General features: G+C 33.0%; 1 protein-coding gene across 1 annotated transcript in view; it reads left to right on the top strand.

Moving 5' to 3' along the window:
- The window catches only part of LOC149786735 (uncharacterized), a 118,387-nt gene that overhangs the window by 82,729 nt on the left and 17,955 nt on the right, over positions 1-17,703 (top strand). The window contains exons 7-11 of the mRNA XM_089975969.1: positions 4,516-4,735; positions 7,141-7,430; positions 9,546-9,686; positions 13,995-14,201; positions 16,343-16,458. Coding sequence (XP_089832095.1) covers positions 4,516-4,735; positions 7,141-7,430; positions 9,546-9,686; positions 13,995-14,201; positions 16,343-16,458 — 974 coding nt within the window. The remainder of the gene's footprint in view (positions 1-4,515; positions 4,736-7,140; positions 7,431-9,545; positions 9,687-13,994; positions 14,202-16,342; positions 16,459-17,703) is intronic.

The raw sequence follows: 17,703 nt of genomic DNA, 5'->3' as shown, positions 1-17,703 counted from the left end.
CTTAAATACATCAATCGATGGTCCATTCTGATCCTGCAATGGTTAATTTCTCCAACGCCTTAAAATTTCGTTCAATGCTTTTTTCAATTTCATCTCTAATGGTGTTGGTATCGTTATGGTTCAGAATTGTTCGTTCACCGCTGTGAGTCCACAGTATCGTCATTTAAAGTCCATCCTTGCCACAAAGAAGCAATGTAAAAACGCTCGTGGTAAGGATGATATCTGCTTTAACTTCACAGTGGCCAAACGATTTTGACACAAATTTAATTACAGGGATCAAATTTGTTAGCAGCTTTCTAGCGTCATAACATAGCTTGCATGTAAATGGAATAATTTCCAAGTGATGTTCTAACTCACCTCTATGTGTATGAAGCTTACATTCAGTTAAATGTTATTGCTGTCCTAGATCATGAACATGCTCAGCAGATGCAATAGCAACAACATATATGTAAGACGATTTAATTTATCCCCAGGACGGAGTTTGTAGTCCTCAACATGGCACCGATTTTGTTCACGCGTGTCTAGTATCTCAAGTACGTCAGCCTTTCTTGCACCACTTGGTATTTTTATATTACGCTAACATGCATTTTGTTTAGTTATTGTACTCTTGCTTTTTCCATCAACAACTGGTGGTTGATTAGTAACCGGTATTGGGTTCGGTGTAAATATGGATCTCAATTATTCAAATATGTCAGCAATTTGCATACAAACTGGTATTTTGTTCCATGCTGAAGCGCGATTTGCCTCAGATCCGGCACGGTATGCATGATCACATAGAGGAAACCTCCTCTAATAAAATATCCGTTTTCATCCAAGCTATTATATCATTTATTTCTTTGTGCAATCACTGGCATCTGTTCAATCAAACGTGTTTGTGCTTTGCGCGCCTTGTAACATTCACGAACATATCCACATAGCTAGCAGACATGATTATGTGATTTGACTCCAGTGCCAGATGTAAGACATGGTCAAGCGCCTGGGTCAATACGTAACACTACCATATTTGTTTTACAATATTATTCGTGGCATGTTCTGCCGCAGAGTTCATATTTTCCAAAAGATACACCTTTGCATGTTTGAGCCCGAATGACATTGAGCTTTACAAAAATATGGAAGTTTATCTAATTGAACATACAAACATGATACACAGTTCATTATTGATCTTGATCTCAAATACTACCGAGTGTTTTTATATAAAAAACCGGCGAGTTATCTGAATACTCCTTAACAAATAAATCCATAAACTCCTGTATACTGTTTCCGACGTCCATCTCGGCAAAAATAAGTTCAAATTATCCTTTACGTAGTATAGCACTAAATCTCATACTACCGTTTGGGGCTTCAAATCTAATGGTGGTTTTATCTCAGGTATAGACTTTGCCTCTCTGAACTTAAAAAAGGTATAACATATTCCGACAATGGGTAAGCGGATGCCATTATTTATTCCAGTCGCTGATGTTGTATCTCGTTATTAGCCTCTAGAGCTTTGTTATACAAAAACGTATGAACCTCACCGTTAATGACGCAAACTTGATAATCAGCCATTGTGAAATAAATAAGTACATATGTTTCAGGTCCCTATAGCGACATTCCTTTCCAGCGCCAGATATAATATAGTTAAATAAGGAGTGCACGTCAATAACTTCGACTGACCCATCCACGAATACAATAATATCATACATTTTGTCATACTGACGTACGTACTCAATAATACCATACGTCTTGTATATTTCATAAATACTTTTAAGTTGTTTATGTTCCGAAACAGACATTACAAATTATATATGTTTTTATTCTGCCACTAGGAATATCTGTTTGTAAAACTGCTCAAACTCCATTCCTATCTAATACCCAGAAAAATCTGCTTAATTGGCCTGTTCTTAGATGTGGTCAGCTTTACAGGGATAACTTTCACTAAAATTACCAAGCTTTGCTTCAGATGTGGTGCGCAATCTCCTCAGAAACTCTGGTATTTTTGGCACCATATTATTGAAATGATTTTTCATGTTTTCTTCAAAGCCAGTCTTGGGGTATATCTTTCCATTTTTAAAGCCACTGCTAAATTAATTTATTCATCACTGTGTTCTGAATTAGTCCCTGAAAAGGCATATATAATCTAAGGTGCAATCACGGGTAACTGTTCAATCAAACTTGTTTGTCCTTTACGCGCCTTGTAACATTCACGAACAGATCCACATGGCTAGCAGAGGTGATTATGTGATTTGACTCCAGTGCCAGATGTAAGACATGGTCAAGCGCCTGAGTCAGTACGTAACATGTTCTGCCGCAGAGTTCATATTTTCCAACGCATACACCTTTGCATGTTTGAGTGCGAATGACAATGAACTTTACAAAAATATGGAAGTTTATTTAATTGAACTTACACATATGATAGACAATTCATCATTGATCTTGATCTCAAATACTACCGGATGGTTTTATATAAAAAAAACCGGCGAGTTATCTGAATATTCCTTAACAAATAAATCCATAAACTCATGTATAATGTTTCCCCACGTTCATCTCGGCACAAATAGGTTCAAATTATCCTTTACTTAGTATTGCACCAAATCTCATATTACCGTTTGGGGCTTCAAATCTAATGGAGGTTTTATCTCAGGTATAGACTTTGCCTCTCTGAAATTATTTATTCCAGTCGCTGGTCTTGTATCTCGTTATTAGCCTCTATAGCTTTGTTATACAAAAACTTATGAAGTTCCCGTTAATGACGCAAACTTGATAATCAGCCATTGTGAAATAATTAAGCACACATATTTCAGGTCCCTATAGCGAAATTCCTTTTCAGCGCTAGATATTATATAGTTCAAAAAGGGGTTCGCCTCAATAACCTCAAATGACCCATCCACAAATACAATACTATCATACATTTTGTCATACTGACGTACGCACTCAGTAATATCAGATGTCTTGTATATTTCATGAATACTTTTAAGTTGTTTATGTTCCGAACAGCCACTACAAATTATACTGCTGCTTTTATTCTGCCACTAGGTACATTTGTTTGTAAAACTGTTCAAACTCCATTCCTATCTAATACCCTGAAACATCTGTTTAATTGACCTGTTATTTGATGTAGTTAGCTTTACAGGTAGAACTTTCACTAAAATTATCACGCTTTGCTTCAGATATGGTGCGCAATCTCCTCAGAAACTGCTATTTTTTGCACCATATTATATAAATTCTTTTTCGTGTTTTCGTCAAAGCCAGTCTCTGGGTATTTATTTCCATTTTTAAAGCCATTGTCAATTTAATCTATTCATCATTGTGTTCTGAATTAGTCCCTGAAAAGGCATATATAATCTAAGGTGCTTCTTTGATAAATCGATATGATCTACTCAAAGCATGCAGCGATCGAAGTTTCTCTGCTACATAAATTACTTCCAAATATTAATAGCATCAATCTGAAATTTTGCCATTATATGCCACAGTCATTCGTTAGTATAATACAAAATTTCTCCTTAAAAGCTGTGCTTTTGACTTTTTTTTAAATATTTGGCACGCAAATAATTTTAAGCTTTGATGTTTAACAGTCAACTGATGTGATCAGTCCAAATCAGTTTCAGATACGATTCTTTGAGTATACCTGCCACATATCCATCACTGAAATCGCTCTTACAGTCAGCCAGGCCCAGTAGTCTCCATTATCATTAAGACATATTTTGTCTGAAACTTTGATTCGAATTTGCAATCTTCTGGCTGACAGTACAGAATGCTAATTCTCAAGGATATTGCCTGGATTGATAATGTAAATGAAACCCACGTATTTAGGGTCCAGAAATCGTTTCAAAACACGTGCTGGGATCTTCACTTTGCATACCGATGTCGAAAAAATACGTAATTACTTTATATGCCCCATGTAGTGATAATCATGGAGAGCAATTATCAAACAACTATACATTTCCAGCACCCTCACTCAAAATATTCAGTTATTTTTCGATATTGGCAGAAACTATTTTACTCCGTTGTAGATTAACACTAACCAGTTGACCTCTTTTTTAATTTAAAAGCAAGATTGACCCTTTTGATACATTATGCATCAGTTGTAATCGAACAGTGAACTTTATATGTAACCTGGGTTAATACTGATTAATCCAGAACTGGCTGCTTCACGACCTAACGGATGTGTACAGATGATAAACACAGTCTCAAAAGCGTGCCATCCATTCCATGTGTTGTATAGAATAAGTATGAGCAGTACGTTTTGCCCTTTCAAACTCTAATACACGTCATAAACTTATATCCCCTGTATCTGTTCACTTTTCGTATATTATTACTGCTGATCAGCCATATGTTTAGCATAGCATAAAGCTCGCTTGTCAAGTCACTGGGGATAGAGGCTGAGATTTGTATCAGATTTTTATAAAGGTGAGGGGATGGCATAGTACCACCAGGATTACTTCTAAATATATGAATATTTGATGTACAAATTACTTGAGGTTTGCAAATAATATTGTTATGATGTACGGTAATATTTTAAACATTGTTTCTCTGCAGATTAAAGATGTACTTAACGAAACAGTACAAAAATACAAAGGTTTAAAGACGAAACTGCTAGAACTTTACTCAGAAGTAATTACAACTGTTGAGAACGAATCCTTGAGGGAGAATATGGGTGAGGTGATAGAAATGAGGTTCCCACGCTATGAGGAGAGGTTACAAACCATTAAGACTGTGCTGCAGAACATGACAGACGATTTTGAAATTGTTGTTTCTGGTATGTCTTTCTTGCCTAATAGATAAGCCTGACATTCATTAAATAATAGGGTAAGCCAGTAAATTATTATTTATTTCATTACATATCAACAATACATAATCTCAGCCAACAACTGAAAATCTGAAATGGACATATGTTGAACATACTAGCGTTTATTAATTTCGTACAACGAAAGCCAGAAACAACTTATGACGTCACAAATCATGCAATTTATAAGAACAAATCATCTGAATACAATCAATAAATATACATATTAAACAAAATTATATATTAGAATACAAATTATTACACAATATTAGCGAACAAAGTGTTCGTCAACTGCATAAGTTGCAAGTTTCAGTACCTTATTTACAGAAGATGGCTGCACACTGCATGACAAAGTATGCTGCATACAGGACGAATAGCTTGGAGTTTTCTTTGGTAACCGTTTACCTAGAAGATATTGTAGTTGATTTCATCTTCTGCATTAAATAACGTAATGTGCAGGCTCAGGGGAAATTTATCAGTAAGGAAATCCCGGAAAGAGTTTCTAAAGTTCGACATATCAGGACAACTAACACAACAATGAAGTATCAAGTCTGTATAAACATTCCCACATCTAATACACATATCAAGCTGTGTTTGTGGAACAGCAGCCCATAGTTTAGCTACATATGTAAATACCTTAGTGTGTTGTCTGGTTTTAGCCGACTGCCACACTGAGGCAGGTCGCAAGTATTCGTGTATCGAATAGAATCTATCAAAATCTGCTTGATTAGACATACGAACTCTCCAGAGGCTATTTTCAAGACCAACCATTTTTGACCTTACAATTTCCTTCCAATTATGTTTATCTGGAATTTCAGGATGATGTAAATAATCAGTTAGATACCCGAGCAAGTCAAACTTCTTTGAGGTATAATATAAATTTGAAATTAACCCGTAGCTTGGCATCCATCCGCTCAAAATGAAGTGAAATAACGCAACGTTAAACACACGTTTAGTATGTACATTGTTAAGCATCAAACACAATCTGTGTAAAAACATCAATTTTCTTCTATCAAATTCGGACTGCGCTGATGTCCATCCTAGCATTCCCAGGGCAATGTCTGATCTTGAATGTACCGGAAAACCTTGTAAATGTTTGGCTAAATACCTCAGAGTTTTATCCAATAAAGCGAGGTCACATTTTGAAGTGTTACACCATAATTCACTTCCATAAAACATTGAAGGGAAAATTAATACATTTGCAGGAACCAAAGGATTTAAACCATTCGGTTTAATGCCAATACCAAACAGACCGTAAAAAGATTTTTTCCTTTCTTGCATGCATCGAGTATTGCGTCATGAGACGTCAGCTTTGAATTAATCCGGTGACCCAGGTGTGTTGCCGAATGAGTAACCGGCAAACATGACGGGCCAAAATACCATTTCATATTGACATACTCAATTACCAATTGATATATTTTACGTTGTAGAGAGTGGTGCCACCATTTAATCTAAATATGTCGCTTTTTATCAAACAAAACAACTGTATTAAAAGCTCAAATAACGGTTTCGTTCATCATAATTTTATCTCATACCAAATCGTGCTGACAGGACATTCCCAATCAATGTACTATACTACTATATCGTTATTACATTTCCGTACAATATACGTTAAAATCAAGAGATCAGGACAGTGTAATTTTCAACTGTGCTCGTTTGATCAGATGCATAAAAATTAAATTTTCCATAGCAAGGGGTCTCTTAATCAACTCTCAATATACATATGAGTGTTAAGTATTGTATTAAATATTTATTTGTTCTACAAATAAATATAATGTATGTTATTTGTTTTAGGTAAACAGTCAGGAAATCATCTTTGAAGTCTGCATATAATAATTATAATACAAACTGAGATACATCCTTGTCTCAATTGCGCTGAAACATGGAAGTAAAAACAATCAAATGTTCTCACCTTCAAAATATTAAGCTCAAACTTATGAAAACTTAACTTTATTGTGGGGACATACCATTATATCTCGCGTGTTTTATCGTGCTGGACAATGTAATCAGCTTGATAATGCAATCCAACCAGTAATTGCAGCATATTATCAGAAAATTCTCTGAGAGAAACAAACATCATTGTGCGTGATTGGCAGCGATATGTTATTAAATTTATTTTTAGTGCGGCTCACGAGCTATATTATGATAGATACAAAACTAATTTATTTTTGTCGGGGTAGTTTCCCCATAAGATCATCTTAGATCCCAATAAATAGGTTAGTTTGAAACCGTTGTCATATGTCATGACTGAAATCGATTTGCGGTCACGTGCATGAATACAATTTAGAAGTTAGGTTCCTTTAATTAAACGAAGTACCAGTTCTTAAACATTAACGAATGTACACTAATGTATTCTTGACGTGACTTTCTTGCTACAGGAGAAACAAGCTCCGGTAAAAGTACATTTCTAAATGTGCTTCTAGGGGAGAGGATTCTACCATCGCACCATCTGCATACAACCGCTAGCCTATGTCGCTTACACAACAACGAGAATAGAAGAATAGAATGCTTCGTCGAAAAGAGAATTGTCGACAAAATAACTCTGACGGCTGATTTCAATGAACTAAAGGGAACGTTAGACTCAATAACGAAGAAGTTGCTTTCACAAGAAGGAGATCATGAACCACTTAAACAAATTGATATATATTGGCCAATAACGTCACTGCACGTAAGCTATTTCATGTAATGAGGGAATATAAGAGAAGTATGTGCGTGCAGCCATCTTGGTGTTCATCATCTTTACAATTAGCTAGTACAATTGGTCAAGCGGGAAATTGTAGTGCTATTTAAGACCGAAGGTTATGCCGTCTTAATAAATGGACAAAACAGGATAATGGTATTATCAGTGTTGGCTTTTAGAAGATGTTCAAACTTCTCTTAATTTGCTCGACCCCAACAAAACCTATCTACCGTTACTATCTTCCTCCCTCCGTTTAAGCGTTGTATCAATTCATTACTACATGTACCGCTGCTAGCTTTATCCAAAAACTGCAGCGTTGTGTAAATTCTAATATGCATACACATATATGAGATTCAATAGCTAGCATCGTGAGCAACACGACTGAATGTAGAGTAGAGTAGTAGTGGTTGGAGACCTTCACATGATTTTGTTGTAAATGTGACTTTATTGATTATCAATTCGCACCATGAAATCAAAGGGTTCGTCAGCATATTGACTGGACGATAGCAACATATAATGTATGGTTAGTATGTAACTGTTGTATATCAAACAAAGCTTATATATGATAACTATATTGTGTTTAGACCCACATATAAACACAACTATTGATATTCCAGCAACGTTTAAGCTTGATTAAACGAGAATGTTTGTTGACTGAGGAGGATAACTCTTCATCTGTATCAGTCTGTTTGACTGCCAATTGTATCTTTATATAGTAAAACTTACTAGTTATTTATGCATACAACAGAGTACGTAGGTTGATATGCATAACTATCATGCCCAATAATTATTAAGCAAACGGGACAAATATAAAACAAGAACGTACGTACTGTACAAAATCTACAAAACATCATATTTATCTATACACTATGCTACTAAAACTCAAATTAAAAGTTTTTTTTTGTGTTTAAATTACACAGTTTGAAAGCTCAACATTACAAAACAGGTTATAAAATGCAAAGAAACCATATAAGATTTATCTTATTACAAGCAAGCTGTACTGAATCAGAAAGATTCTTGACGGAAACGGTAAAACGTAGAAGGAAACAAAGTGTTTTTGCTTTCATTGATGCAATCCACATTGGATCGCCAAGAATTAAAACAATAAAGAACACAAAATAAAAGATAAAATAAACCTGTCGGATTATAAATTTATGAGCAGCCTCTACCGACGCTTAAAACAAAAGGGATCCATAACGGCCAAGGTCAAGTGCATTGATAGCAATTTATTTCTAATATAAGTGACCAATCTGATATTATTCTGCCATTAGTTTGCTTTTTCTAACCCTTAATATCAATTTGCATTCTTCCGTAATAGTTTTGTCAAATGAAGAAACATGCATATATTTAATTTCATACTTGTTTTAGTCATATAAACTATAATACAGCTTTTTAACTTAAATGTTTACCAGTTTTATACAGTCGGCTTTGCATAAAGAATTATATTCGAGATGAATTTTAATTTGATAGTCTTCTGCAGCAAAATAGATGGAACAAATGTATAAATGTTGACCCACTTGCTAACGTCATCAATTAGAGCTAATTTGAACCAACAATGTTTTCCGTGCCTTTTAAGATGTATCGAAAAACGTTGTGCCAAACTATATTCTTCCTTTTCATTCAGTGCTTTACTATCGAAGTATATTTTTTAAATTATATTATTGTCTTCTTTATGTCATTGTCCTCTGAAGCATTATGACTTCAAAAAACCCAGCTAAGGATGGATTCTCTCCCGATGTTAATCCTTTTGAATACAACACATATTTGATGAATTGCTTATTTCACGGAAAGACTCTAAAGAAAAGATTGCAAATAATTGTGTATTTTGTCATAGAATTTGGTCAAGCTCATTCAATGTCCACGTATTATATGCTTTTTAGTTTGGTTTATATAACTGAACAATATGAAAAAAAAGCATTTCGACTGCATTTATTGTTTGTAACTTTTATTCGTTTCTGTCTTTCACATTTGAAAAGGGGTTCGATGATCCTAAGTAGCGCGCACTATAATTAAGGGAAATAACTGCATATAATTTTAGTTTAACATCTTCTTTGAGTACGATAGATTATATAATTGATCTCGTAATTATTGGCATTTCCTTAGGAATGTGTTATACTTGTTGACACACCAGGAATTGGAGAGCGAGATACGCTTACGAGGCAAGTTCTTGAGTTTGCTCCCAAATCGGCTGGATATATCTTCATCATCGATAGCTCTCACGCAGGCGGAGTTCAGGATTCTGGGGTTTATTTATCTATCTGTCTATCTATCTATATATCTATCTATCTACCTATCTATCTATCTATCTATTTATATATCTATCTATCTATCTATATATCTATCTATCTATCTATATATATATATCTATATATCTATCTATCTATCTATATATTTATCTATCTATCTATCTATCTATCTATCTATCTATCTATCTATCTATCTATCTATCTATCTATCTATCTATCTAACTATATATCTATCTATCTATCTATCTAGCTATCTATCTATCTATCTATTTATCTATCTATCTATCTATCTATCTATCTATCTATCTATCTATCTATCTATCTATCTATCTATCTATATACGTTCCAAAACTTTATAAATGATATGCATATTTATTTTCTATCACCTAATTATTATTTAATTGAGTAAATATAATATTATAATTTAACGTTCATAGTAACATATATATATATATATATATATATATATATATATATATATATATATATATATATATATATATATATATATATATATATATATATATATATATATATATATATATATATATCCACTCAGTGCAATGGGCATTTAAATCCCTGTTCAATAGAAAGTGTAGATGTAATGTAAAGTGTACGTTCAGCCAATTATATTAAATTTAGGAGTAACTATGAAATAAGTACAATGGTTCCCTGGAGACATTATAGAATCTCCTGAATAAACAAAGAATTTTCCGAAAGTGTATTCTTATGTACGAGAGAAAACAACAAGCTTTGAGAAAGTCAACAAATAATTTAGTTTCCTGGAAAAATACTGTAAAAAAATGAAAGAATAAGAACTTACGGTTTTAAGAATCAAATCCAGAAATAATCCAAGAATAATCCAAGAATAAAATTATAAAAGTCTTATCAATTAAATGTTCTAATGAATTCAAGTTCCAGTTCCGCCAAAGAATCTAAGATGGAATGCTATGTATACTGTATCCTGTTCAATGTTGTTATCTAGAGTTCCTTGTAAATAATCTTGTGTTTGAATTAATTAAAAAATATGACCTAGAAGTTTATATAAGCACACAAAATATGTCAAGAGAAACAAATATTTTAGAATCCAAATAATTCGAAAAAACATTAAAATGTAATTAAACAAATGACTCAACAAAATAAACCCATTTACGTACCAGTGTTTACTGAGAGATCACATATCGTCACTATTAAAACTAAGTAATGTGCAATTTCAGAAATGCCTAATTCCGAAACAGAGGACCACGTAATCATGTTTTCATGAAACAAATCACGTAGCCCCAGAATGACCTTGAAAAAAAAAAACAATCTTTTTACTCCGAGTTAAAAACTTGTTCACTTCACTAAAAGCTATTTACAAGTCGACGGTAACGTGATCATCATAGCATAGATCTCATCCTTATTATTCCCACAATACAAATAAATAAAACAAAACTGTGTTCACGTGACTGTTACTAATTTAGAATTAAGGTCGGGTTTCAAATCAGCCTTTTGTATATACAAAATGAACAGTTAAGGTCAAACTATTTTCCTGAAAAAGTATCGATTTCCTGGTAAATAAAAATACACGACTTTGACATTTAACTAATGAATTTAAAAAATAAAAACACTTTATATCTTACAAACAATTAATCAGATATAAATCAAATCAAATATGCAAAACACGATTAAATGTTTTTATACCGGAAAATAAGACACCTGACATGTTGTCCACCCCTTTTGTTCATTCAAATTGTCACTGATTTGTGTTTGTTGGTTATATTTGTGTTTGATTCCTAAATGTATGCTTTCAATTCATATATGTATGCTTTACGTTCTGCAGAATAGGAGTTATTGATATTTTGGTTTTAATGAATCTTTCTCACAGTATCAATGGCAATTGCTTCACTTATTAAATAAACACAAACGTTTTTGTCAATGGTAATTTAGATTTTGTTTTATGTGAGTGACGTTCATCGTTAAAGTTTACATAAAGAAGTTATAATAAAAACTGACTATGCTATATAGCGTACAAAAAACTTTGCAGAACTAAACATCGGACGTTTTTAATGATATCTCTCCGATTGGATATTTTAAACTGATCGACTACTAAAAGGAAAACATAGCATAGGTCTTTGCTATTGAAGAATTACACTACTACTATTCTATTACATAAACAATAATAGTCATATCAACCATTCTCCTAAAAGAGTCTCCACAAAATCAATTAAATGATGAAAATATATATTTCTTAGGAAAAAATATGTTTCCTATTTTGATTATTGACCATTTATGTAAAAACGCAACAAGAAGAATGCAACTATATCACGAGTTTTACCATATCGGCGCAATCAATCAGAAACATCAATCAGCTATACGTTGACTAATTAATGATACTGTTGATTGTTGGTAATTCAAAATAAAATTAGGTTTTGCCCACGCCTTTTGGTTGCCATGTATAGTTAAAGCTTCCAAGCATAAAATCAATTTGTGCAAAGGTTTTGCCATCTTGTCAATAAAATTTATGCTACGCAAACATCTTAATTTTCAAAACTTTATATTTACACACCATTAAAGCTATGTTCTAATTTTCCATCCATCTGTTCCAAAATCTCTTTCTATGTCAAAAACTTTCGGTAATTAGTCTTTGCAATTAAAGACCATCCAGAATTACAAATATGTACATAATATACAATATTTTCTGACGAAATACCTAGATGCCGATGCAGCTGACAAAGCTGCCATACCCATATTTAATGAAGCTTTCCATGCACTTTCTTCAATATCAAATATGTTGATGTTCCAACATTGATATAGCAGCAGTTTTACGCATGCCTCCTATTTTACAAACTCATTACTTAATACTCATCAGTTATGTAATGCCTATTGTTGGAGAGTATATATTTTTTATTTAATTTAAATCCATATTTCGAGCACATCATTTATATGGTCTCCTTTAAAATTGTCCAGTTTGAGTTCGACTTTATAAGTAGTACTTTGCCATTCATTATGATCTTAAAGTCTTTCAACTGTCTATATGTATATTGCTTGTCAGACAGTGGTAACTACTGCTGGTAAAGCATGCTTTAGATATATTTTTCTTTACAGTAGTTCCAATTGTACACAACTGGATTACATACAGTTACGTGCCTAATTCAAAACGTTTGCTCTGTAATGTTCAAAAGATAACACTTTATATAAACTTGTTTCGTATTTTGACATTTCAGCTTCTCACATATTTGAAATTGATGTGTGCCTTATGTATAATGTTTTTAAACTCCTGTAAAGATATAACTATATATTTGATATTTTGTCTCATTAAATGCTTCAGCCAGTGTCATTTTTCAGATTAGTGGAAATACATGCACATTCTAGTCTTTAATTTATGGTAAATCGAAAAAGCATTCATATTTTCCGACCAATCTTTAACTTTCCTGTAGCAGAATTATTATCCTCTTTCTATGTTAATATTCAACAAAAGCCATCCTATATGGCATCTAGCCTCTTGTTTCCACATTTTCAGACCAAGAATACTTTTGAGTGAATCTATCAGAGATGCTGTTTTTATCCGTCTATATTTCTTTAAATTGTGACTGGACAACAATACCTGCTTGTCACTGATCATTAAACCTTTGTTAAGAATTTTTTTGGTTTGCGTATTTAATATTTAAGCTGATTGTTATATTACCATTTCATTGAATACGTTGGATTGTATTTGGGATTGGTATCGTTTAAACTTGTGTGAGCGTCTCAACTTGGATGACAGTAGTACAGTTGATTTAATTTTATTTTTCGTTTTGTTTCTTCGTCTTGTTCAAAAAATGTCATCCACGTCGGCATTTGCAGCGTAATATATATATATATATATATATATATATATATATATATATATATATATATATATATATATATATATATATATATATATATATATATATGGAACACTTACTATCATTTATTTGTATCAAGCAGTTGTTGAGAGAACGGAAATCGCAAAGTGTGTTCTTATAATAATGCAAATTAAATTGTTTTACGACATCAAAGTTAACTCATACAATAATTCAACTACAGTGACTATATACATATCATAATCATTCATACCGGCTTATACTGCGGAACAAAAGCGAGTAATGTAACTTCTATGTCATTTTTATTAAAATCTTTGTGTTGTCATTATTATTGTCTTACTGTGGATTTAGAACACGTCAAATCAATTTGATTTGGACGCGACAATGAACCAAATTAAATATGTATGTTGCATATAATAAGATGACAAAACAGACAAGTTGTGTTTTTTGCAGAAAGACAAATGAATATTCATTTTCAGATCAGAAAATTGATCGAGGCAGTAGCAGTATCTGCGGCAAAAGAAGATCGTATAAAGGGTCTTAACAATATGATTTTTGTGTGCAACAAATGGGACATGGTTCCAATGGAGGACAGGGCAGCCGTGATGGAAGATACAAAAAGAAAAATTAAAAAATACTGCGGACATTTGGGTGACTGGCAGATTATAACATTTGATGGTAATCTGGTGAGAATTTGAATTTACATCGTATTTATTATACAAAGGAAAAGGCAAATCTTAACATTTTCTCCAATACATCCTTTCCGATCTCCGGAGATAAATGTTTTGGTTTCTTATAGAACTAAAGAGACTGTAAATGCAACAAATCAAGGAGTATGATATAAAGTTGAACACGTTGACATGGTAATCGTATGAAATTTTACCCTAAATGTATATGATGTAAAGCTCATTTAATGAAGCAATTGAGTTTTTGGAATAAAGTCAAATTTTATGTCGATCTGTAATAGTCATAGAAACATATTCTAAAAAAAGAATCATTTTCCAGATATTCTACTATATTTCAATTATTAAATTAGGTGTCTCTGCTTGTTCCTCTATCCCGTCAACAGTTCCAAAGATATCTATTGTGACGACATCTTTATTTTATTGTGTTATTAAGTTATATTGAGCCCCATGTGTTCATTTTATATTCCAGTTAGAGTTCATATGGATATCCGTAATATGAAATTGACATTGAATCATATATCGCCAATAAAGTAATGTCAAATTCTATTTAGACGTCATACTGAACATTAGTGTTATATTTCCATACATCCCCTTAGGAGATCGACCACTTACAACATTGTCCCAGCAGTGATGAATCTTAGGTCCCAAGTGTACATCCACATAATAGCCCGTGTCTGAAAGAAACAAATCAGAATTTGTATAGATTTGTTTATAATTCTGTATGTAAATAAATTCACATAGAACAAGGACGCAAACGAACATAAGCAAGGTTTTAATAGTTACATCCTGTATTACATATACCCTCATATCCTTATTTACTTCCTTACGTTTTTTGACAATTCTTGGGGAAACATGAGATAATGTTGCCACCAATACCATTTCGATTTAAAAAGGACATAAAATGGGTTTGGGAGTTTGGGGACAAGTACATCTACTTTGCTTTTTAGTTACTCCGTTCCATGAAGCCAATAGACGTTCACAATAATATAAAACATAATCAACAATTAACTTTCTTTTTTCAAACTGTAAAAAGGGCTACATTGGAAAGACACTACATTCACCTATTACATTGCACATAGACCAAATGTTGTATCCGATTTTGCTGAAGGCAAATATTCTATCGCTGGCATCTTTTTAACATGATCTTCCGAGATCAAACTCAGTAAAATCGATGACAAATTCTTAATCTATCTGAGCTGTATTCAGTAGCAATGTGCCGTTAAATTATATGTGAAATATACCTGGACGCATTTAGAATATTGTCAGTATTCACTAACGTGTTATGGGTATATTGTTTTGACTGTAAAAGTTAGAATCCGCTTCAGTTCAGTATCATTATACATTTATCGGAATTAGTTCTTGTGTTTCTATGTTATCACCATCTTTGCTAGCCAATGTTTCGATAACACTTTCCTCACCTTGGCATATCGAGCAGATATTTCTGTGCTTCGGATCCGTGCATTTCATTGGAGGCGGAGGCAAGCCACTGCACCCACCCAAAATAACATTGTTCAAATTTAAATAATGTTCCTATTTAATCGAGACAATGGAAGATAACAAATTTTGAATGGACTGATAAATAAGCACTTTTCCATTGACGGTCAGTGTTTGCACAAAGTACTTTTCACTTTAATACAACTGTAATGGCTTCCCTCTGGTACATAGTCATACTTTCAATGTTAAACTTACAAAGTAACCTTTTTAGGTCAATTACCACCACTATAAAATACACAACGCTATTGTTTAGTTGGCATTCCATACAAAAATAGCAATATATGAAATCTAATAGAAGTCGATAAGGCAAGGCACGGACATAGATGTTCAATCCACCAAGGTGTAATTATTGTTATAGTAACCTTGGCTGGCAAAGATATTTTATCACAGAGACGTCCATCATAACTAATTCACCTCTGGAATTGTTTGATATGTCGTTTCAGAAAATTTCTAGGTTAAAAAAATACATATTAAACAAATTTGATTTTCTTTTGCCCTGCCATTTCTTTTCCAAAAGGTCCGCTTCAATACAGGTCTACATTAAAGTATCGGCAGTTCAAATTGTATCATATTTTGTTCCTTACGTTAGATGTTCTTGACCTTTGGAGTTTTTATGATGCCAAAATAATAAATTAAAAACCTTTCAGGAGCTGAAACTCCTGGAATGGAAGGCCAATCCGACCGATGCTTTCAAAATATTGCTGAAAAGCCTGGAGACTCTGATGGTCCGTACAATAGAAACACGACTGAGACACAAATTTCGGTCAGTAGATTTTCACGCTACCGAGTGTTATTTTTAGCATATTTAGCATGCTTTTGACTTCTTGCTGACAAGATCTCTGCAACTCCCAAATAGCCACAGCAGGAAAGATTAGATAAGGTATTGAATCGATGAAGATGATAACAATTATGACGATACATTAAAGTCTTTGAGATAATGATATTACAAACGTGAAGAACAATCATAACAATGTTCTAAATAATGATAACTTTGATTATAACAATGTTATTAATGAAAATAATGATAATAACCAAAATGATGATGATCAAGTGTAATAATACTTTAGTATTATTGTTGTCATTCTTCTCATTATTATATCGGTGGATATAAGTATAGCCTTTAAGGTGGTAATGACAGTGGCTTCAAAGTTAAGATCAAAAGTTCAAAGTGTATGAACTTTATACAATTTCTAAACCCGTTACTTTATTCAAGTGAAACTTTAGTATAGGATTTACACTACGTCTGAAATTTGTCACTGCCTCTTTTCATCATAACGCCGCTAGATATATAATATATGTTAGTGTTTAGACCGAGACTAGGAAATCAAGAGGCTTATTACCATTAAAGATAAGGTAATAATGTTTGTATGGCAAATGCTGTTCTCCGTACACTAGCTCTAAGGGTTTGACCTTTTTACATGTTATACTCTAAGTCCTGTTATATAAGTATTCGTGATGCACAGGAGGACATCTAATTTAGTGAATATGTTAGGGTCTTAAGCTATTCTAACCTTCCGTCGTTTCTATAACTGTTCACACTTGTTTCGTTCTTGTGTTTGTAGTGTAATGAACAACATGGATATTTTCATTTCCATGCTCACTCAGCTGTTCTTGCATGTGGTCGTTTATAATAATACAGAGCAAGCAATTTCAGGTGGTAGTTGTTAGTCTTCTTAAATACAATAGTATTACCAAACAAGTATATGGAACACAATCAGTGTTCTCATTACAATGTACCCAATATGCATGACTCGTCTAGAAGCGTTAACAGGCAACGCTTGACACATAGCCAAATAGTACAACATTTTAACAATATGATTTACGATTCTGGATGTTATTTCGACGCATGTGTTAGTCGCTTGTGTACATATTATTGAATCGTGTTAATTGTTCATATTATCCTAAACGAAATAGTTTATTACTATAGTTCTTATTTGTAGGCAATACTCTTATACAACACTAGTACTGCAACGTACTGCGTGTACACAAGACCGTAAGGTTGAATACA

Source organism: Sinohyriopsis cumingii, chromosome 12, assembly GCF_028554795.1.
Source record: "Sinohyriopsis cumingii isolate HCF-2022 chromosome 12, ASM2855479v2, whole genome shotgun sequence".
Classification (NCBI taxonomy): Eukaryota; Metazoa; Mollusca; class Bivalvia; order Unionida; family Unionidae; genus Sinohyriopsis; species Sinohyriopsis cumingii.
Note: the sequence above shows the minus strand (reverse complement) of the source record. Positions and strands in the feature narration are given on the sequence as shown.